Genomic DNA, 24,654 nt, shown 5'->3' with positions numbered 1-24,654 from the left:
TGGGAAGCACAAATCCACTCTATTTATTTCAAGGCTAAAATAAACTATGCAATGTTATTAAGAATGCTTTCACCGAAACATTCCACACAAATGTGTAAAGTAGGTTTACAGTACAATGCCAGAGAAGTGTCAGACATAATTAAATCAAGCTGACAGTAACTTCCCAATTGCAGGTGACCAAAGGGTAAAAAACGCAAAGTTGCATGTATCTCTCTTTTTCTCTCACTCTAAAGAAAAACATAAAACTTATTTTGCCTTGTGTAAAGAAACACCCTGGCAACGGTGGCTCTGGTTCACCAAACTATTCCAAGACTGTAAAATTTGAGGCCATATGAGTATGACGTGGTACCGATACTCATTTCCAAATACATTCAGGGCCTTCCTTTCTAGAAACAGAAGCAAACTTAGCATTAGCCTCAATGATGAGCAATAGTGTCAAGGCAACAAGGATTCAGACTAACACACAAAGCTCATACACTGCCCAGCAATTACAAAAATTCAGTGCAAAACAAATAAATGTTATGCACTAAAATGCTTTGTAGAAGACTGGAAGGCACTGCAGCAAAATTGGTTCTAAATCCCATATGGAAGGCTAGCCTAAAAATACTTTTGGCCTGATGAGTAAATCTTACACGTTTTTTTTTTTTTTAAAACAGAGATCTGTCATCACTGTATAGCTGGAGAGAGAATACAGAATATGGTGGCCAAGATTACGCCCAAACCAAAAAGTTACTGAGGCTCTGACATTAAACCCAAATGAAAATGGTTCAATAAAATACTGAACTGACTAAGAGTACTCCATATGTTTCCCCAAAAGGTTTATACTTAGGATAGTCCCGTCTCTTACCAAGTATTGGTTCTCTTAGAGCAATATTGACTAGTGTTTCTAACTGTAACAATTTTCCTTCAGATTCATGCAAGGAACTGCATGACTTAGAAGAGAGGTCGGTCTACTTTGCAGATCCTTTTCATCAAACGGCAATAAAGGTGAGCCACATAACTAGCAAAGCATACTGACATCTGATGTATAGGCCTTTTTCCTTCCGCAGAAAAGGATTGCTGGTTGTCATCTACAAAACAGCGCGGCAAAGCGCTGACCTTAAACGATCTGAATTATAAATCCTTAAGTTTAGTCTACCGTGTTAATGGCCCTGCAAAACTCAGAAACTGCCGAAATATTGAAGCAGTTACAACATACGGTACAGGGCCTAAAAAGCAAGAATTTGTATTAGGCTGCAGCTATTCTTGATAAACTACTAGGCTACTACTTCAACTGTTGAGAGCAGTTCAGTCACGGTGAAGTTTAGCTGCCAAGATGATCAAAATAATCGGAACCACATGAAAACCTATACATTGAGCGTCTCATCGTCAGTCACTTTGAACAGTATTCCAATGCCCGATTTATGGATATACTTGATAAGGTTACTAAGAATTCCCTTCCCTTCCTTTTTCTTCTCCCAGAAAGCGCCATGTTGAGCAAACCGAGACGCAGTTTCGTACTGTATCCACAGATTCAACACAACATCGAGTAAACCATTTAGATACAACTTACCTTGGCAATGGCTTTCTTATATCGCATAACTGCTTGTTCGATCAGACTGTGCACTTTGATATTCCCATCGCCGCAAGGAACGACCACCCTGGTCCTTCCAAAACACACGGTGACTTTCATAGTTCCTGATATTCCCTCTGATTCCAGTGAAAGCGCTAGGTCTGCCGAGTACTGCTACTTTGTGAAGAGATGTTTGTCATCAGTTCTCTTTGGCGATATAAAAATTGTACCCAAGATACAAGAGGTGTAGGAAAATCATCTTTGATCCATGGCAAAGGTACTCACGTACGCATTTCTGACCACCTGTTCAGTTTTTCTGTGGGAGTATGGATGACTCGTCGGTTCTGTTCCTGCCACTAACGCGTGGGGCTTGGCTTGGGACTCCCCTCTCTGGCGAAGGCGAGGATTAGGATACCAACTCCAAAGTTAGTAGGCTGTAGCCTAGTTCTTCTTGTTTACGGGCTGCAACAAAATGCATTTTATTGACTGATTGTGTGGAAAATTAATTATTAGACTATTTCATTCAAAGTCGCTTACAGACGCACAACATTTTCATTCCAATATGAAGACATCCCTAAAGGAACTGCCTACGAAGCAGACGCTCTTACTTAAATTTATTTTACTAAGAGGCTAAATCAACTAAAATGATTGAATTAGAACTACACAGATGCCTAAAGCGGCGGCTATATTAACAACAAAAATAAGTAATTAATTGTTGCGCAAGTTTATGTCAAAACCAATAAGCCTAAAACTGTAATAAACTGGATGTTTAGCCTACTGAAACTAAACATAATTTCCACTGCTTTTCCCAAACCAGGGAGATGATCCGGAATGTCTTCCCAATATCCTCCTCTTAGTTCGATATCCTACCTGATGTGGGTCACAATCACCTCCCAGAGACTAGGGCTATTTTGTTGCCAATTAGATAGAGACTTTGTGGTCAGGTAAAGGTGTTTAGCCACTATTACTTGTGAAATTATATGGAGAATATTATGTTCCAACCCATGTAAATTGTTGTATTAATGTAGGTCAATGAATATGACACACTGTTGCAAACTTCTGACATGAAGAAACTTGCAACGTATTGCATCCTGCAGGTTAGGAAGTCAGTGAAATTCCAGGCACCCCCTAGTGGCTATTACCCTCATAGCAAAAGGCCATTGGCCAACTGTCGATCTGCTGGGGGCAGAGCTGACGGTCCGGTGGCCTTTTGCTCATCTTTTTTCGGATGGTCCGCTAATGAGATACAGAAAAACGCCCACAATTGTGCCACTAGCTTTAGAAAAAAAAAATCTGTTCTTCATGTTTACTTCTTCAATCATTGACTTTACCAAACACTTTCTTATCATTTTCGTTGATATAACCAGCGCATAACCAAGGTCTTTAACTGACCAAGATTTTTTTTTCCCCCATTGACAGCCTTCTAGTACCATCAACTAGGCTGCTTCTGTTTAGCGGCTGGTATTTAAAATAGGCTATGCCAAGGATATGATTGAAAAATTCCAGGAACTGCTAACATTTTATGTTGTTTTCATAATATCCACACCCAGTTACACTAAAGATGATGGTGGTCAGAGAGGGAACCCAAATGCATCGTTGGACCGATGTATTTGCTTTCTGGGTACCTTACATAACCTTGTATCACTTTGAACGACCTCAATAAGATCCCGTCTCATCATTCTACTTGAGATATACTATTGGACCCGTGTGGCCTCTAATAAATCACCCGTTCATACATTGCATACATTCCAGTGCATTTCAGCCATACTTGCACTAACTTGCTAAATTGGAGCCAATTTTCATCTGGGTTCCACTTGCATTGCAAAACTACTTTGTATCAGCTGTAGCAGGGGGCCTAAATGCAGCCAGACAATGGAGACAGGCAGGCCATAATCACTTTTGTCTATGGGCTTTGAATAAGAGTTCCATGTTAAACAGTTGTTGAATGTCACTTCAGATCTGCATTTGACAGGGAAGAAGTACTGGATCCTGAGTAGGGGTGTAACGGTACGTGTATTCATCCTGAACAGTCACAGTACAAGCAGCTGTATGAAACAAACAGTAATACTGTTGCCCTAACATCTTTAAAATAAATTAAAATATATAAAATATGCATCGGCTTTTTTTATTTACTGTTGTACCAGACTCCAAACCATTATGCCCAAACCATGGTGTGAACCGAACCGTGACTTCTGTGTACTGTTACAACCCTAACCCTTGGGAATAAAACTGAATTTCTGATTGTATTGCTCCCCCACAGGTCATCTGCATACAAAATAGAGCTCAGGATTAGGAGGCTCTAATAAAGGCAATTCAGGATGCCAAAAACATTATTTGTGTTGTGGTATAAGTATATTGTAGCGGCCTACTGTTATAGCGTTTAAAAAAAAAACAATGTTTAAGAAAAGCTAGTCAACAGCTAATGGGTTTTTTTGTAATTAAAAACTTTAAAAGCATATATATTTCCTCATGGTGAAAGGGGAGCCTGCCATGAAAGGTTTGGGAACCACTGCTTTAACTATAGGAAGACAAATAGTACATTCTAATTTAAATTGTAACAAAACTGTGCTGTACAATGTAAATCACCTTTTCAGCATCCATAGCTTCTTGGCTCCCATGTTCAAGGTCCTAGGTTCAAGACGCAAGGGTAGGCTGTTCCACACTGCTCTCTAAAGAGACAAGTAGGTAACATTGGCTGTTTTCTTTATTTATTGACAAGCAGCAGGATCATGTCTGTCACTTCATTTTTTTTTTTTTTTTTTTACGTCTTTACATTTTTAAGTAAATACAGTTATCAGTTTGCCGGTTTTATTACAATATTTTTTTTCTTACTTTGATACATTAAAAAAAACACACAGAAACTGCAAACGTGAGAAAAAAAAGCATGGTTGTTTTTTCTTCCTTTGTTTTTTTTTGTAATTTCTTACGTCTTGCTTCATACATCTTATATCTGGAACGCATCTCAATCTTCTTTCTGTCTTTCGCGTTCTTATTTTTTTCAGTTATGCTTCTGAGAAATGGTTTATCAGCGTTTGCACTCCAGTAGCTATAGGCATTTCTCATAGACGCACGGGGCGTGGCACTGGTGATGTTGTAAACAGCATAAAGAGGGGTGAGGCTGGGGGGGACGGGGGGACTGGAAGGTGATGGAGTGGGATGTTGGGGCATCTGGTGGCTGCCTGGCAACTCCATGGCCATTTCCAAAATGGAAGAACAGTCCAGATGCTTCATCCAAAATCAGGTCATAGCCATGGCAGTCGCTGGCGACAGAAAAGAAACTGATAATAATGGTCTATTTTTGTTAGAATTTGTTTCGTTCCGCTTTGCATTTGTTGCTTGTTCTTTTGGGCATCTTATGCCACATAGCTGTACTCGTCGGCTGAGCTCTGGCTTCGTTCGATGTACTGCTTGTCGATCAGGACCTCAATGCACTTCTTGATCATGCTGATACTGGGGTTGAACCGGGCCTTGGACTGGTTAATCACCTAAAAGGAAAAGAGAAACAGGTATATTTCTAAATTAAACTTTGGTGACCTCAAGTAGATCAGTCCTAGCAGGATCCTTTGAGGGTTTGTTGTGACTTTCTAAAAGTTGTGATCCCTCCAGGAGTTTGCAAGAGGTTTTTTTGTGAATCTGTTGTGATAGAGAACATTGCAAAGTGAAATTCATGAGTTTGTGTGAACTTGCTAAATTACTAAATGGGGACTAGTTCATGAATTGCAATGGTATATGAACAGACCACTTAAGTGCCCCTGCATTGACAAGAGAGATGGTACATGAACAGAACCCTGCATAGATAAGAGTGATGGTACATGAACAGAACCCTGCATAGATAAGAGTGATGGTACATGAACAGAACCCTGCATAGATAAGAGTGATGGTACATGAACAGAACCCTGCATTGATAAGAGTGATGGTACATGAACAGAACCCTGCATTGATAAGAGTGATGGTACATGAACAGAACCCTGCATTGATATGAGTGATGGTACATGAACAGAACCCTGCATTGAGATGAGCGATGTTCATACAGCAGGTTTGGGCCACACACCCTTCTTTTCCTTCACGACCCTATGAAGTCTCTCTGTCGGCCCTCCCTCCTTCACAACCCTATGAAGTCTCTCTCTCGGCCCTCCCTCCTTCACAACCCTATGAAGTCTCTCTCTCGGCCCTCCCTTCTTCACAACCCTATGAAGACTCTCTCTTGACCTTCCCACTTTTACCAATATCTTTCACCCCAGAGAGAAAGAGTCAGTACACAAACATGGCCTTCTACAGAAACATGGCAATCCATAGCATACAGCTGGCAGTAAGCATTGCCTGTCTGTACATCGAGACAGACACGCCACCGAAGGGCCCAGGGCTAGATGAGGTCGATGCACGAGAGGAATGTGCTGGAGGTATCCTGTTGATACGTGGTGAGACGTACACCACTTGATCACTTGAGCAGAGAGAAGAGCGTGCATCTTAAACATCACACTTCCACACAGCTGAACGTGTTTAAGTACATGCATACGCATAGAAAAATCTGATTGGATTTCTTGAAAGTGTAATGTTAGTATTCAGGTTTGGTTGTTGGGATGTATCGCGTGCCTGCTCAGGGAGTGAGCGCATAAACCTGAAGCTGAGTGGTCCTTGGGCATGTTCTGACAGTAGTCCGTCGTGGGAAAGATTCCCATTCCTGTTGTGTCAGGGTAGTCCTGTCTTGGCACCCAGGATTTATGCGGCACGACTCAAAAACATTCTCTTTGACAGGGGTGCTTTTAAAAACGAGTTTGTGCTCGTGCTGCTCGTAGTAATCTGCTATGTGTAAGTGCTTATGGAGAAAGTAGCAATCAATTATGGAAAGCCTCCAAATGTGTGAGTTAATGAGAGAGCCCACTAATTTGAATATTGATCTCTGATCTCTATCTATTGTGTGCAGTGCTGTAGTGGTAAAATTAGAGGTGGGTAAACTATGAATTTTGTGATCGTACAGACCTCGACGCGATGCAACGCGATACAACACGATGCAACGCGATGCGGAGCAAAGCAACACGATGCGGAGCAACGCAACACAAAGCGCTGGCACTCTGTAATGCTGTCCTGGCTATATTGCATTATGTTATCAGTTAAGTCATATACAATCAATGACAATGAATAAATGTGTTTGTAGTTTGAAGATTATTACATTTCAAGTAACAGTAAAGAAAAGTATGTTGCTTTTCTGTCCAGATATGTGGGTGGCATCTGCTCTCTTTTTCTCCTCTCAGACTGTCTTCAGTCTCAGATTCTTCTTTCTCTGTATCTCCCTCTACTTCAGATTCTAATTCAGATTATCCACTCTCCTAGTCTGGGAAGTCACGCCCCTCTTCTCCGGCCAATTTGATTCAGCCTCTGAAGGGGGTCTGGCAAACTTAGGATAGCAGTTCACTTCAAGATTTCCAGAATCCTTGGAGCCAATCACAAACTGGCTTTTGGCTACCTGGCGCGCCATTGGCGGATTTAAAATAACAACGTCTACCGTAACAAAAGCGGAACTTAAGAGAAAAGCACAGTAAACTATATACTGCTCTCGCGGCTGTCTTGGATGATTTCAAAGGCAAGTTTTCTTTGAAAATAGAACAGAAACCTGCTCTGGAACAATTCATACAGAAAAAAGATGTGTTTGCTTTATTACCGATCGTTGTATCGTTGTATAGTATCGTTGGTCTGATTGGTTAAAGGCGTGTCCAATTACGTGAGTGAAGTGGACCTCCATTGAGGAGTTGGCCAGACTAACTGAGCAAATGAAATGCAGTGAAGGGGCGGGGAATTCCCAGACAACCACTCTCCATCTCTCCTGTCCCTGTTTCTTCTCTTACTCCTTTCTTCCTACCTGTTTTTTCATCTCCTCCCTCTATTTCCTCTTTCTCTGTCTCCCCTTTCTCTGTTACTTCCTTCTCTGTTGGTCTTTTTTCATTTTCTCCCCTTTTCTCTTTTCCACTCTTTGGTTCTCCACTGCCATGATTTTGTTCTCTCACCAGCCCTCTCACTCTTTCTCCTCTCTCTATTTGACCTCCTGGTGTTTCCCCTCTCCCTGTGCTCTCTGCATCATTGCCTGAAATAATATGTTTAATTTAAGAGTTCTGGGGCTGAGAACACCAGTTAAGGAGCCTGTCAATAACACTGACAACATAAGTTAAAGGAATACTCATGTACTGCCTATGTCTTCATAAATAGCCTTTACAGCATGTTTTTTTGAGAACTTGTTTTCAAATAATCCATTTTTCCAGTGTATTTCGTTTACAGGCTACTCTACACCTTTCATGACTTCAAATAACGCATTGATTAAGCATATAGGCATATAGGCCTGCTCACGTTTCTATGTGAGAGCACGGACGTGTCATCATGAAAGTAAAAAACAAATATATTTGACCTTGACCGCAAAAATGGAAGATTCTATAGCTAAGCTAAAACATTTCACTTAGCTATCTTAACTGGCTTGCACATAATCTGTCTACAATTTCTCAATGAATTAGCCTTATCTGCAGCTATATGCGTGAGGATAATTACTCCAGAATTTTCAATTGCTGAAAGAATTTACGTTTTATTAGGCCTATTTAGATGGAACTGGGAAGGCTGGCTTGTTACCTGCATCATCGTATTTGAAAGCACGTTATTAATAGCGTTTGTCCCTGTCTTAATGTGACGTTGTGCGAACCAAAACAACGTCTTAAAACGTGAATTAATCTTCTTCAGACTTACTTTGAACTTGAGGCTTTTTGCGGGCATCTGTGGGAGTGGGAGCACTTCCAAAATCGCCTGATATCCATGGCTAATTACCGGTAATCTTTTCCTAACAGGTAGGCAGGCAGACTAATACACAACTTGTATGTGTTTACATCTTTCCCGGATACTGATTGGTGTCGCCGCTGCAGCCACAAGGCACTGATTGGAGGGTCACAGACCATAATACAGTAGTAGAAAATGATTCAGACTACAGCGTTTATATGTTCAACCATATGAAACGTAGTATTAGGTGTTTTAAAATGACACAAGTTTATTTCGGATTATTCCAACGGAAGAATACAAGGCGCAGAAAACTTTGAGCTGCGTAAACGCCTCTAAGAGGTGGATAAACGCTATTTATAGGTGCGTAAACGCTATTTCCAAAATTCCAGAGGTGCGTAAACTGCGTTTACTTGCGTTTACCCTCCACTACAGCCCTGATTGTGTGTGTGTGTGTGAGTTTGTGTGTGTGTACCTACCTCTTGTATTAAAGCATTGTGTCTCAGGATTTTTCTGGCTTTCATGATTCTCACTATTGCAGCCTGTAAATACATTTTTCGGTCTTCATCCACTGCACTCCGCGTCTGTTCCATCTCCTAGAAACACAGACAAACACATATCCAGCCACACTTCTCACAGAATTCAAGAAAATTACTTTTAAAATGATTTAAATGAAACAATTCCAAGGTCCCATACCTGTGGTGTGTCTTTCTGCATTGATGTTGTGATTTTAAACTTTGTTCTTTTACTGGTGAAACTCATATTTAGTGAAAATGTGGATTCTGTTTCTATTTCCTCCTGTGGAACACAGCAAAACAAGGGGCATATTTAAACAAGTCACGTTTACATTAGTGGGTATGTAAAAACATGAACACTCATTTGAAACTAAACAAAATAGTTTATCTTTTGGGTTACAGATCCACTGATTTCCCACTGACAACAGCATTACACCTTGTATGTCTCTTTGGATAAAAGCGTCTGCTAATGTAATGTTACTTTGTATGAGTCCCTGTAGGATTCAGGCAGTTTACCATGATAAATACACCCTTCCGTTTACCATGATAAATTACCCCTTTACTTTCCTTCCAAACTTACTTTTGAGGTAGATAGAGAGCCAATATGTGTATTCATATTTGGAATCAAGAAGACAACTGGTATGACTAATATACTACAATAAAGCATAGGGATCTGTTAAAAACAGAATAATTTCCATTTAGCTGTCAGTGTTCTGTAGGGACTGCTATGTTTACTGTAAGCCTTACTTTCTGGGAATCGTGGTTGAGCATCTTGACATCCAATAGAGACTTGATGGTCTTCTGCAGCTCCTTCTCGCTCATCTGCGTACTGTCCTGCAGCTCCTTGTAGCTCACTGTCTCACTGTTGTTGAACGCCAGCAGAACAGCCATCTGATAGGTGGTCACTATGGCAACGTATGGCTTTGACAGATAATTCATTTTCACCTCTCCTGAAGACAGAAGACCATGTTGGATAGCTCAAAAAGGGAGGGAAGACTACAAAATGTTTGCATTTAAAGAATGGCAAAATATTGTACCACTTTTTGAGATTAACAGGACAATGTCAATTAAAGAAGCTGTAAAACTAGTTTCTAATCTCTATTAAAGATTGATTCAGTGACAAACACCTACTATCTTACTCTGTTTCAAACCATCCAAGTCACCTGCTCAACCACCCCTCAAACCCCATCCTGCTGCATAAACGCATCACAGTATGTATTATTCAACTCCCAGCATCAACACATTTCATTGAAAGAGTCACCCAGGAGGAACAATGCACCCTTACATTCCATATTGTCACTCTCCCTGTCCCTGCCCAGCCTCTGCTTATCTATGGGACAGAAGTGCTGACTGGGATTATGGGCAGTGTTTGTCCCAGCTCTCAGCAGTAATCTCTCCCCGTAATTTTATGGATTAGCATGAAAAGAGGCAGGCAGTCCAGGCATAATATACATGAGATTACCAGCCTCCAACACAATCACTAAGGCAATAATGCTACTTCATCAGAGTGGTATTCCCTACAGTGTGTTCAGAAGCCTTCTTAAGGGATAAACATCATTAGTCATGTTGTGCTGCTGGAGAGACAGCGTGATTGGAATTCCATTTCAGTGCAGTTGCCACGGGGACATAGAAAAAGCATTCTTCGCAATCCCTGCTATACAAGCCTCATCATACTCTTGTTTCCATGTGTGTGTGATTGAGTGACAGTGCGTGAGTCTTCTCTCCCTCTGGAACGTCTTGGAATGTCACTCAGTGATGCGGAGGGGAGGTGTCAGGGAGGGAATGATCAGGGAATTCCATAGGCCAGTCATTGATATGGGGTTTGTATCATTCTTGGTAAGGTCTAAGGCCTTTGTTTAATTCCTGTCAGAGCTTAGAGCAGTAAATTGAGAGTGAAACATGATACTCTGAGCAAGTCTATTTAACTTATTTAATTATGCATTATAGAATATTGTATGTATTTATTTGTAGAAGTGTATAGGGGGTTGTTGTTTTTATTAAAAAGACATATCCTACTGCCTGTTCCAAGGCTGTAATCCAATAGGCAATAAACCTTGAACCATCTACCTCTGGCCTCCTCTGGCTTTATTCTAGGCCCAAAGTAGAATGCCGCTACACTGGTGTCATAAGCGGAACAGTGAAAAGCCCCAGATGAGAGCAGAAGATGTTTAGTGAAAACATCCAGTTCACCAACAGCTGGTGCTAGCACAAACTCTGCCAAAAAAAACTCTGATCAGTTTTAGAGCTTACAGAATGACATTGCTGACATAGATGACAAGTGACTAGATAGCCAACTAGCTGGCTAGCTCACTAACTAGCTTCCTAGTTCAGTCTGTTGCACCATTTCCACACAATATGCCCACTTGCTGGCATGTATCAGGGCCGTTAGCCCTACGACACTAGCTACTGCTGTTGCAGCACATTACAAAACTCTGGTTTGTGGTCTTAACATTGCCATCTCTTCATGCTAGCATTGCAATCGCCCTCAGCCTACTGAGCAATAGCCTCTTCATCACATTCTTACAACATAAGCGCACAATACGACACCTAAACTTCTAACAGATCAACACAAATAATCAATCTCAATTTGAGATGAGAATTATTTGCAATTTGTTAACGGGAAACCCATGTGGACAGTAGGGATGTCACGAGAACTGATACTTACGGTACCTTTCGGTACTAAACAAACAAAACACCGACGATACCCATTTTTTTGAAGCACCGTAGGTACCGTGAGCGCCGGTGCCAGCTGTTAGAATCGGTGCTGCGCTTCTTCTGGAACTGACGGGGGCAGTATATGCTTCGGTGTGCCAGTCGAAGTTGACATTTTTTTTCACAAGCAGATCTGCCATTTACTATTGTAAACGATGAAACTATTGGAGGCGGTCAGGTGTGAAGTGTTGCCAGACTGAAAATGGCGTATCGTATCATAGGCTCATTTTGGAGGATAAGTATCATATCTGGCAACACTGGGAAGGTGGGTCGGCCAATGAGAGCACGCGCAAAAAGGTGGAATGTAACGGAGATACCCTTTCCAAAAGACGTAATATTAGTTTGTGAAACATCCAGAGAAACACAAATATCCGACGAGGCTAAATCCCGGACGCTTTTGGAATCCCTGCTGGACGCATTTTTTAGGTCTCGAAAAGTGGACATGTTCGGGTAAAACAGGACGTCTAGTCATCCTACTTTTGAACATTATGCAAACGATGCTACCGTGTTCTTCAGACCAAGGGAGATAGTACTTTTAATTTAGCAAAGCACCTGAAAGACAGTCATCTGTATTTGTTTAAAGAACTCAAGGATAGTTCTGATTCATATTAACAACATCCAAATAATGCAGTTTTTCAGTTTTTTAAATCCGTCATACTGAAATACACGTTACAATGGCTAATGTTATGTACGTAGTTTAGGTAAGCTGTGCTGTAGTTTTAACGTTAGCCTATAGCCTACCTGGGTTAGAATTAGATAGAGAGAGAAAGAGAGCATGTATCTTGCAAGTATCATGACTAAACTAGGGAAATTCACAGAATGTCCTAGTTTAATATAGTTACACATAAATATGCAATTGGTTTGACAAAACACGATTACCCAATTTATAAAAATTTTTCGATGCCATAGACTCAATGTAGCCGATGTATAAGACGATTTGCGAGTGACAGCTGGTATTTCGCCGCGACCACACTGAACATTTCGATTCATTTTGTATTAAATACGTCCTTTAAGAAGCTCAAAACTCATGTTCATCTTGTTAGCTGAATGGCTGCATTGTTATATCCACGGTTTTGTTTTGCACTGTTGTTGTTTTTGCACAGTACCTTTTGAAAAGATGCCTGGAAGTCTGGAATGTGTCTGGGGTCACTAGTTGTTGCACTTTAAACATTAATTGCACTTTATTATGTTGTGCTATGCTATATTGCACATGTTTTGTATGTCTTATGACATTTTGCTATTTTAATAAAGAAGTTCATGTTTCAAGTTCAAGTACATGGAATCTTGGAAAATCCTTTTTTTTTGGTATCGAGAATCGTGTTATTTTACTGGTATTGGTACCGACTACTGGATTTTTGGTATCGTGACACCCCTAGTGGACAGTGTATTACACACTATCTTTGGAACCCATTTTTCCGCACAGTAAACCTTCTCTTTAGAAATGCGGTAACAGTTTGCCATTGAGCTTAAGAGTGCCAGCGGGTTGAAGCACCTTTCTGCCACATGCTCCCTGTCCACCGTAGCGTAATATCCCCATCTCTCGGACGCCGCAAAACTTTATCATACTTGTGTGAGGCAGGTCCGTGCTCAGATTAGACAACCATGGGCTGTGTTTATCCAAACTTGTGCCAAGATTTCAATAGCTTTGCAGAACAGGTACTGTAGCCAAGCACTGTAGAACAGGCTAGGGGGGCCCGGCTTGCAAATGTTTCAGAACCCCTGCCTTAAAGAATCACCTCAAGTGATCAAAACAGCCCATCACTGTGGTTCAGTGTGTTTGAGATCCCCTGCCTTAAAGAATCACCTCAAGTACTAGTTTGCCCATTCCCAGTTTGGAAATGAATAGGCAATAAACCTCGAAACATCTGCCTCCAGCCTGTACAGTCTCCATCCTTGGCATCATTTGGAAATCATATTGCTTTATAGAATTCTACTAGCTTAGAGGCATAGACAACTTCCATGAACTGATGTGAAAATATATATGCAGGGTTGATGTACAAAAATAATATAATTAATAATATATTATCATTATTATTATAAAACATAAGAGTTTCATTCTTAAAGCAATGCATACTTTGACATTTTGACATCTACAACTCTGAATGATCATAGGATAAAAACAATCTGTGTCATTTAATAGAATATGGTCAATAATGTATACCTGTGCAGAGGAAATGCAGCCAGGTCAACTTCCTCCCGCTGAAGTGCTGATTGTAAAATAATTCAAACTGTGGAGTACAACCAAGCAAATCAGATTATTAAGCCATTGTATATTACTGTACATTAATCACCTTTTAGTATATGGTGCACTAGGACTAAACTAAATAGATGTGTCCTTTCTCATTCTCTTTTCACATTTGCCATTTACACAACACTGTTTTTTTAGTGTGTCTCTAGTGTTTTTTTCAGACAGGGTGGGGTCATCATGCTCTGAACGTGTTGCCAGGTAATTATAGGATGCTGCTTTGGTCTCTGTGGTAGCTCACCATCTGAACACTCTTCTCCAGTTCCTGGGGGATGGCAAACGTAGAGGAGGGAGCATGTGTGAGGGGCCAGGCACCCGCCTTAAGGAAGAAACACACACACACACACACACACACACACACACACACACACACACACACACACACACACACAGCATGTGTTAGCTGGCTGACTCACTGACTTGTCTGTATTTGCCTGACCTTTAGAGAGAAAATACTTGTCTGTACCCCAAAACAAATATATTTGTAATTAAACTGCTGAGCTAAAAAGATCACAATCACGCGTGTGGTTCCCACTTGCCCTCCAGGATAGTTTTCAGTACCAGCAGGGCTGTTGGGTGTTTACCTAAAAGGCATGCAGACACCCTGCAATAGTTACTCCTTCTACAAAAAAAGTCTTTACTGCAGCTTTGAGATTCAGTGGCGAATCAATATTGTATATAAAAGTCAGCAGCATATAGACTTCCACTTCTGTATGCTCTGTATGCTCGCTCTCTCTCTCTCTTTTAAATTTTAATTACAAAATCGATTATAAACTTTTCTGAATCGAGACAGAATCGTTTTAGAGAGAATCGAGAAAAATCGATTCATCGTTTTTTTTTCCCCACCCCTAACACACACACACCTCATGATCCTGATACAGACTTGTCAAAACTGCTGCATATCCTGCAGTTACACACAAAACATTTGATCATGTTTGTGTGTCAGTAATTATAGTAGTTTTGACTCAATTTGATGCGTTTTTGGAAGGTCATCAAATCTCTATCAAGTCTTACAAATAGAGGGTAGCTAACTCCTCAGAGGGCAATCTTGCTAGCTCCCAGGTAAATCTGTCGAGGTAGACCCAGGGTTCATACACATTTTGACCAATAGATTTCCATGACTTTTCAATGACTTTTCCATGACTAAACATTTTGTGTGTACATGAAAAAGTGATCAAATGTAGTATTTAAACTAACAATGAGAAATCCAAACCATTGATGTTTGCTTCCTTTGGCATGGCTCGTTAATGCCGCCTCTCCCATGTTTGAAATGTGAAATGCTTTGCCACCACAGAAACCCACAATGTTGCTCATCCCAGGTAAATGAATGACATGAAAATATGAATATAACAAATTTCCATGACTTCTCTAAAACATTTGGGATTTCATTTTTTTTCAAGCACTTTTCCAGGCCTGGAAATAGCCATTTTAAAATTCCATGACTTTTCCAGGTTTTTCATGACTGTATGAACCCTGTAGACTTATCCGTCAGAACCAGACTCCCCTCGCATGCAATGATTCTGAAATAGCTAAAGGAACATGCTTTTGAGGGCATACCCTAAATGGCAAGACATGTCTCTACAAAGAATGTCATGCCTCCCTGACTATGCAATCTACAAACAGAGGGTGCATCAGAAAATGAAACAATAACATCTCCTCAAACTCCTCCTTGCAATTTTCTGGTGCACCAACTTTGTTCCCAGGTTTCTTTATTCCCCAGTTGTTGGGCTTATCCTAATGTTTCCAGGGTTCTCCAGATTTCTTTGTTCCACTGTTTTTTGGGCTTATCCTTATGTTTCCAGGGTTCTCCAGGTTTGCTGTGTTCCACTGGTTTTTGACCATATCCCTGTTCCCAGTGTCTCATTTGTCAATGGTGCATAGGCACTTAAATTGTACCGAGCAATTTTCTACACATAAAATATTATACCTGATAGGGATTTTTTTCCCTTGAATCCTTTAATTTGCCATTGGCACGAAGTGCAAAGTAAACAGGCAGTTGACCACAGAATATGTTTTATATTTTAGATTCTTCAAATTAGCCACCTCTTGCTTTGATGACAGCTTTGCACACTCTTGTCATTCTCTCAACCAGATTCATAAGAAGTGTGCCTTGTCAAGAGTTAGTTTGTGAAATGTCTTGCCTTCTTAATGTGTTTGGGACCATCAGGTGTGTTGTGCAGAGGTAGGGTTGGTATATAGTTAATATGCCTATTAGACAAATGTCAACATCAACTGTTCAACTGCGCGAACAGGCCTTCATGGTCGAATTGCTGCACAGAAGCCACTACTGAGGAGGAACAACAACAACAAGAGAACTGCTTGGACATTAAACCAGTGGAATATAATTCTTTGGTCTGATGAGTGACAGTGCAAGAAGGAGACTAGTGAGAGGCCACCAAGACACCTATGACTACTCTGAAGGAGTAACAAGCTTCAGCAGTTGCGATGCACACTGCCACTGTTGAAAAAAAGCTCCACAGAACCTTCTTCCACTTGAGCATGGAGTCTCCCACATGCCTTTTGGACAACTCCCTAGTCGATATTTGATATGAGTTTTTTCAACAGTGGCTCTCTTCCATAAAGCTTTGATGGTGAAGAACACGGGCAACAGTTGCTGTATGCAGAGTCTCTCCCATCTCAGCTGCTGAAGCTTGTAACGCCTTCAGAGTAGTCAAAGGTGTCTTGTTGGCCTCTCTCAAGCCTAGTTTACACGGAGTCGAGTTTGTCTGCGTCCGAGCTGAAACTAATACAGATAGCCCTATCATTTAGACGAACACTCTCTATCCGCACACGGTATCTGCAACGATTTGAATCGGGGGTAGAAAGTGAGTAGATTTGAATCGGTACGGGGGCTGGTGTTCGTGTGCACGGATTCACGCAACCTGATGACGTCATCGTCCCACGTGATCGCATCACGATCTCCAACCAATATATATAACACTTGTTGTCTCTCTACATCTCACTCATGGTGTGTCTCAAACTCACTTTCATTAATCCAGCCTACTGATTTTAGTTTAGCCTCCTATCTTGATCTAATTCTTTTTATTCAGACGTTACATACCTCAAATATAAATTGGCCAGCGATTTAATTTGCTTTTTTGTTCAGAAATTAATGTAGAAGGGTCGGAGCAAAGCCTCATGGGAAATGCTCAAGCTTAGCCTCTCAATAAAGCAAAGGCTTTTAAACAACTCACAGACATGTCATGTTGCACTGTTCCAAACTCTTTATTATCAATAGAAAATAGAATTAATTTTCGCATAACCTATAGTCTGCTCTGACCACCGATTTTATTAACCACTATAATGTATTACTGTGCAGATTAAATGTAGGCTATGCAGTTAGGCTAAATATTGCTAATTGCAGCTTGTCTACTGGCTGCTTACCCGTGGGCCGTGGCCTCCTGTCTTCTTCTATGTTTTTCACGTTTTTTCAGTTGTCTGTAGCAGCTCTAAAGCGCCACCAACAGGCGTGGGGTATGTTCTACAGTCAGTTCATCACAATCGGATGGCTTCGTCTTTACGCAAATCTCTCGTTACCAGGCTCCGTCCTTACGGAATTAAAAGATTCGATTAGTGTGAAAAATTAACCCGATTCAGTGAATCTAGACTCCGTGTAAAGGGGGCCTCACTCGTCTCCTTGCACGGTCACTCAGTTCGGTCACTCAGCCTGCCTAAGCCAGATTTACACATGTGCCATATTCCTTCCATTTCATGATGATGGATTTAACAGAATTCCAGGGGATGTTTTGTGCCTTGGACATTTTTTTTTTATCCTTCCCCAATAACCTCTTCTCTGAGTTGCTTGGAGTGATCTTTGGTCTTCATGGTGTAAGGGAAGCCAGGAATACTGATTACTAAATACTGACCAGTTAATGGACCTTCCAGACACAGGTGTCCTTATACTACAATTACTTGAGACACATCGACTGCACACTTATCCCAATTCACTAATTGTGAGACTTCTAGCACCAATTGGCTGGATCTCTGTTGAATTAGGTCAGTTTCTTTAAAGGGGGTGAATACTTATGGAATCACTTATTTTTCATTACATATTTTTATTTAATTTACATAACTGTGTAGAAGTCTGTTTTCACTTTAACATTAAAGAGGGCTTTTTGTCAAAAAAGCCAACTTTTATTGACCATGTTTGATTTATAAAAGCAATAAAAGGGTAAAACTTCCAAGGGGGTTAATAGTTATGGGAGGCACTGTATATCAGTGGCGGCTGGTGGTTTTTAAAGTGAGGGAGGAAGGACTGTGTGCCTGGTTGCCATTGGCCTGCTTATTCCGTTGGTGGCATAAGTATGTGAGATGTTGTTTCAGGGTGTTTTTGTGGACTACAGTACCAATTCACCACCATCCTCCAGACAGCAGCATGTACAACAAGACTGCTGAAGAGGATGGATGAGATTGTAGGCTGGGCGAGGATGAAGATTAAGCCGTCCAAGTCACAAAGCCTGACCCTCAGGAAAGGGGTCAGAAATGACCGCACCATCTTCACTGCAGGGGGAGAAGAGATCCCTTTGCTCTCAAAACAACCCATCCGCAGCCTGGGGCGATCCTACACAGCGGAGCTCTCTGACAAGCAGGTGGGAGAGGGCGTGAGGAACCAGCTTGCAGACGTGTGGCCGCTGAAGTTGAGCGAGGTCCCTTCCTCAATGGCAAGCAAGCTGGATGGGCTGGCAAACTCCTTCATCAGGAAATGGCTGGGACTGCCAAGATGCCTCTCAGATGTGGGCCTCTTTGGTCGGAACACACTCCAACTGCCGCTCCACTCCATCAGCCTGGGATACAAACAGGAGAAGGCTCGGATGGTCTTGGAGCTGAGAGAATCCTCCGACCCTATGGTCAGGGCAGCGGGCACCCAAGTACGAACAGGAAGGAAGTGGAAGGCAGAGGAAGAGGTCGACAAGGCAATCGGGAGGCTAAAACATCGCGAGGTGGTTGGCCGAGTCCAAGTGGGTCGAGCAGGTCTTGGCCGGAGCGAGACCCCCCTCTTCTGGTCAAAAGCTTTCAAGCAACAGAGGAAAGCCATGGTGGTGTTGGAAGTGGCAAGGTCTGAGCAGGAACGCTATACCATCAAAGCGGTGGCTCAGAGCCGGCAGGGGGGCTGGTCATCATGGGAAGGCATCTTGGACAGGCCGATGTCATGGCCCGACCTGTGGAAGATGCCCCAAGCCAGGATCAGCTTCTTGATCCGAGCAACCTACAACACCCTACCTTGTCCCCAAAATCTCCACCTGTGGTTTGGCACTGAAGAGATCTGCCCCCTCTGCAATACCATCAATGCTAGCCTCCAGCACATCCTGTCGGGCTGCAAGACAGCACTGGCCCAAGGTCGCTACAGATGGCGGCACGATGCTGTCCTGAAGAAGCTGGCAGAGGTGGCTGAGTCATGAGGGCGGGAAGCAAACAGCCGGGCAGCTGCCCCAGCAAGGCACACCATCCAGTTTGCAAGGGCTGGCGAGAACATCAAAGCCCCCCGCCCATCAAACACGGGAAGGCTCCTCGCACCCGGCAGCGAGTGGAGTATGAAAGTCGACCTCGGAAAGCAGCTGCAGTACCCCAGGGAGATCACCGAAACATCGCTACGGCCAGACATGGTGCTATGGTCTGTGGCCATCAAAACGGTCCTCTTGGTGGAGCTCACTGTTCCATGGGAGGGGGGACTGGAAGCTGCATATGAGAGGAAACGGGCAAAGTACTCAGACCTGGCAGCTGAGTGCAGGGAGGCTGGCTGGAAAGCCACTATATGCCCTGTAGAGGTGGGATGTAGGGGCTTTGTTGGCTCTTCAACCTCTCGCCTGCTCCGAGACCTGGGGTGCACAGGAGCTGGCCATCGGAAAGCGACAAAGGAGCTGGCGGAGGAGGCCGAGAAGGGCAGCTCCTGGCTGTGGCTGCGGAGGAAGTATAGGAGCTGGGGGCCGAGTAACACCTAGGGCATCAGAGGGGTTGGCAGGGAGAATTCCCAGCCATCGCTCCGCCACCGGTCGATGTCCTGGGGTTAAAGGAGCGAAACATCAATGACCGGTGGTCCCCAGCTGATGACCCAAGTAGGCCCAAAATGATGTTCAGGTACACCCGAGTTCCAATGGCACCGGAGGAGGTGCGTCAGGCAGAAATGCCCGGCAGGAAGACCACCAATCCTGTATTTCCAAATTGATACAAAGCCACCAGTGTGGCACCATTGTACTTAAAAAGCTGGTGGGCAGCATGTCCTTGGACTAGACAAGGCCAGAAGGAAATGATGCAAAGCCAAATAGTCAAATCAGGCCTACTCTTGATTTTAAAAACTACATTCTAAATTTTGGGCCTACCATTTGGCCTATTTTCCCCCTCAATTACTAAAGCTATTGGTTATTATTTGACTAATTTTATTTTCAGCTGCAATTGCAATTGCCAAAAGTGATGCCATTTAAAATGCTCTGAATCATTCACTAACATCCTTTCCACAATATTAAACAACAAGTTACAAAGGCAACAAGTAAGAGAACATTATTTCAGAACTATTAACATGGGCTGTTAGCCTAACATTGTTTGTGGCAAATGTGTATGTTAATGAATGTTTCAGAATGTTGGTCAATGTGTAGGCTAATTAGAATAGATACGAAACACATCGCGATCTGAAACATTCATTAACAATTTCCATTCAGAATGTCAGCTGAACGTGAACAGTCAGACTAACAATAGGCGTATGAATGATTTAAAAACAAAACAGTACAGCTGATTGTTTTTTTATGGTACCAGTGAGCTATAAGTATTTTGCATACCAGTTAGCATTAACGGCAGCGGTTTTACCATTGGGTTTAGTGACTTGGATTTTTGTTTTGATACTAACTTTCTCTCTGTAGCTCAATGAATGAAACGGTTTGTTCAATAAAACATGAATAATATCTTCGTTTTCCATTGCACATCCTCTTTATTTGCCATCTTTCTACAACAATCTTTAAGGGTGATGTGTTATCGATATCCTTCTGCAGAGAATGGTATTAATGTCTAATCCCCTCCCTCCAACGCCAAATCCGTTGTTTATTGGTTAAGCGATGTTGGCGCAGACTCAGAGGCTAGGGAGGTCTTTCCTCCCCTGGGCAATGTAAGTGAATGAGCCCCAAGAACCGCCAGTATCAGAGACAGATTACATTGATATCAATGGGAGCCAAAGGGAGGACGTCCTCCGTGCAGTAATTTCTTGTTACGATAGGGGGTGCTAATGTTATTTTAACTCAGGGAAACAAATTATAATATGCATAGTATTAAATACTGATATCAAACTGCATTTTTAAAGGAGTTTAGTCAGTTCAATTACAAAAATACATTTCTCAAAAAGTTTGGGGAGGTTCTTCCTCCGTTTCCTCAATGGAAGAACCTCCTCTGCTGTATATCCAACCAAAATGTCTGTCGCTAAGCGGTGCAGTGACATATGGGGTCAGGGGGCATCATAGCGTGCGATGAATCAGCGTTATATAACAGCTCCATTTAAATGTATCCTCCGCTGTGACAAGCACAGGCCTCCACTGTGTTGGAGATGCGAAAACAAGGAGACTAAATCAGACAATGGGTGCTTTTCTCCGGGCGTTTCAGTGGGCTCGTCCCCCTTACAGTGTCTGTGTTCTTCCGCCCATTCCACTGAACCCTTTTAAGTGCCTCAAGATATGGCTTTGTCTTTGAAACTCTTCCTGGAAGTCCAGCAGTACGGGGTCACCTCTTTACTGTTCCTCGGAGGTACAATTTAATATCAAAGCTTAAGACCTTTGAGGCATTTGTTTCTTAAACTGTTTTTATCCTCCTGCACTGATGTACACCTCATGCTTCTCTTTCTATCTTGGTTAAACCCAGTTTGCACTGTTCTGTGAAAGAATTATGCACAATTTTATAAGATATCTTCAGTTTCTTGGCAATTTCTTGCATATATTTATACATATTTATTTTGCCTGTTCTCTGAAGGGGTACAAGAGCTTCACGTACATCTCTGATGCAGTCACTGACACACTGGAAGAAACCCCTTCAGTAGATATCTCTACTTATAAAATACTAATAGATTCATGATATTAAGGTATAGAGCAAAACAATATATAGAACATATCAGTCACCAGGTCCTTATTCTGATTATTGTTCAGTCCTAACTATAATGGTGTTCAAGATACACATGAGGGGACTCTTTTACCTGTAATACGTAGATCTGAAAACCAATGCCCAAATCAACCACGGTCTCCTGGGTTTTGATGAAATTGTTGAATTTGTTGTTGAGGTCGGCGCTCACACTCATGTCTGTGTACATTCTGTGCAGTTTGCTTGTGAATTCATAGCCACACGCTTGCTACAGAGGGGGAGAGAGGGAATAAGGATGTGAGCACGAGGGGGAGATTTGGGTATTTCATGAGAAATGTCCATAGTCCTCATTGCTGTCACTTATACATGGTGGCATAGTCAAATTTCCAAACATGTCATGCTAAATGAGGTATTATCAGAGTAAAAGTTCAGATGCAGACCACCATACGTTTGTAGATTCTTGTAAGAACTGAATGAAATCATACGCTTTTCTAAACTACCGCTTCAAAATGGTGCTGTGAAGATTTAAACAACCAGCGTAGTGGTACCTTCAGCTTGTTGATCATGGCCTCTTCTGAATCCATAGATAAAGACAGCCCATGTATTAACCTCTTAGCCAGCATTCTTGCATAAAACTAGGTCAAAAAGAGAGAGGGAGTGAAATGGAATGCAGAAATAAAAGGAATTTAGCAGAATGACGGCACACAGCATTTTGTCTTTGTGTTCAGCCAATAAACACGGAGCAAAGTCAGTGAGACTAGAATCCCCCACCTTCTGAAAGACGTCCTTGTCATCGATGTACTTAAACACTGTGATGAAGCTGGTCAGCTTGTCCTCCACCTCATTCTCAGTCATTCCCTTTGCAGACTTCTTCAGAAGATTGTCACAGTACTTGGCCAGCTTTAAAAAAAAAAAGAACACAAAAAACTAAGAATGAGAGCAATGTAATCAGTGTTACCTGTATGATCTGTGGCAGCCATAGATAGGCAGCAATGCTGATTTACCATGACCAGAACTGATATATAGATAGGCAGCAATGCTGATTTACCATGACCAGAACTGATATATAGATAGGCAGCAATGCTGATTTACCATGACCAGAACTGATATATAGATAGGCAGCAATGCTGATTTACCATGACCAGAACTCTACTATAGATAGGCAGCAATGCTGATTTACCATGACCAGAACTCTACTATAGATAGGCAGCAATGCTGATTAACCATGACCAGAACTGATACAGATAGGCAGCAATGCTGATTAACCATGACCAGAACTCTACTATAGATAGGCAGCAATGCTGATTAACCATGACCAGAACTGATATATAGATAGGCAGCAATGCTGATTTACCATGACCAGAACTCTACTATAGATAGGCAGCAATGCTGATTAACCATGACCAGAACTGATACAGATAGGCAGCAATGCTGATTAACCATGACCAGAACTCTACTATAGATAGGCAGCAATGCTGATTAACCATGACCAGAACTGATACAGATAGGCAGCAATGCTGATTAACCATGACCAGAACTCTACTATAGATAGGCAGCAATGCTGATTAACCATGACCAGAACTCTACTATAGATAGGCAGCAATGCTGATTAACCATGACCAGAACTGATACAGATAGGCAGCAATGCTGATTAACCATGACCAGAACTGATACAGATAGGCAGCAATGCTGATTAACCATGACCAGAACTCTACTATAGATAGGCAGCAATGCTGATTAACCATGACCAGAACTGATACAGATAGGCAGCAATGCTGATTAACCATGACCAGAACTCTACTATAGATAGGCAGCAATGCTGATTAACCATGACCAGAACTCTACTATAGATAGGCAGCAATGCTGATTAACCATGACCAGAACTCTACTATAGATAGGCAGCAATGCTGATTAACCATGACCAGAACTCTACTATAGATAGGCAGCAATGCTGATTAACCATGACCAGAACTCTACTATAGATAGGCAGCAATGCTGATTAACCATGACCAGAACTCTACTATAGATAGGCAGCAATGCTGATCGACCATGACCAGAACTCTAATATAGTCAGGGATGCTGATGCCCACACATCTGAGAGCTACTTACAAGTGGGATTAAAGATAGGATCAGATTTTTATGTTTCAGTTGTGACCCCTAATAGTAGAGCTTTATTATTATTATTATTATTATTATGTCTCGTCATAAAATAAAAAGACTTCTATACAGGTGCACGTCATTATGGCATATGAGAATACTTAAACAAACAACCAACACAAGAAAAAGAAGAAAGTAGACTTCTGAAGTATTTCATCTTTTAAGTCGATTATCTAAATCTAAATATGTGTTTATAATGATCACCAACTTTGAGTTTCCTACTTTGTCCTGGTAAAATCTGGCCAAAGGAACATTTGTCTATTATACAGTTGACAACTGAAAAACGTTTTTATAACCTTGTATTAGTGAATATAACTCTGATGGGCAGAGGTACTGATTGTCTTCATCAGAAAAACAAATGTACTATAGACAATACATACATAAAAGCACAGATATTCTCACCAGTTCAGGGGCTTTGCAGATGGATTTGGGTTCCCTGTTGTTCACTACAGAGGTCAAAGCCTAGGGAAACATTTAAACATGAAAATAATCCTTAAAATATCAAATCAAGAAGCAGGCAAGAAAGACAATGTTTCAACATAGAGTAAATCAATGCATTGACACCCCCTACTGGACTGACAGAGACACAGGCTGTGTGTATACAGTGCCTTGCATAAGTATTCACCCCCTTGGATGCTTTACCCTTTTATTGCTTTTATAAATCAGTCAGTCAA

The 24,654-nt window shown here is 41.8% G+C and overlaps 2 protein-coding genes across 2 annotated transcripts in view; both read right to left on the bottom strand.

The window, feature by feature from the left end:
- pard3aa (par-3 family cell polarity regulator alpha, a) overlaps positions 1 to 1,846 on the bottom strand; it is a 349,907-nt gene extending 348,061 nt beyond the window's left edge. The window contains exon 1 of the mRNA XM_080855535.1: positions 1,553 to 1,846. Coding sequence (XP_080711661.1) covers positions 1,553 to 1,672 — 120 coding nt within the window. The 5' untranslated portion in view covers positions 1,673 to 1,846. The remainder of the gene's footprint in view (positions 1 to 1,552) is intronic.
- Positions 1,847 to 4,538: 2,692 nt separating this feature from the next.
- The window catches only part of cul2 (cullin 2), a 30,715-nt gene continuing 10,599 nt past the window's right edge, over positions 4,539 to 24,654 (bottom strand). Inside the window, exons 12-21 of the mRNA XM_080854831.1 lie at positions 24,383 to 24,442; positions 22,595 to 22,723; positions 22,372 to 22,458; positions 21,939 to 22,091; positions 14,016 to 14,093; positions 13,691 to 13,757; positions 9,565 to 9,767; positions 8,999 to 9,100; positions 8,782 to 8,898; positions 4,539 to 5,037 (exon numbers count right to left, since the gene is read on the bottom strand). Coding sequence (XP_080710957.1) covers positions 4,906 to 5,037; positions 8,782 to 8,898; positions 8,999 to 9,100; positions 9,565 to 9,767; positions 13,691 to 13,757; positions 14,016 to 14,093; positions 21,939 to 22,091; positions 22,372 to 22,458; positions 22,595 to 22,723; positions 24,383 to 24,442 — 1,128 coding nt within the window. The 3' untranslated portion in view covers positions 4,539 to 4,905. The remainder of the gene's footprint in view (positions 5,038 to 8,781; positions 8,899 to 8,998; positions 9,101 to 9,564; positions 9,768 to 13,690; positions 13,758 to 14,015; positions 14,094 to 21,938; positions 22,092 to 22,371; positions 22,459 to 22,594; positions 22,724 to 24,382; positions 24,443 to 24,654) is intronic.

Source organism: Sprattus sprattus, assembly GCF_963457725.1.
Source record: "Sprattus sprattus genome assembly, chromosome: 17".
Classification (NCBI taxonomy): domain Eukaryota; kingdom Metazoa; phylum Chordata; class Actinopteri; order Clupeiformes; family Clupeidae; genus Sprattus; species Sprattus sprattus.
The sequence above is the reverse complement of the archived record's forward strand: the minus strand, read 5'-3'. Positions and strand labels throughout refer to the sequence as shown.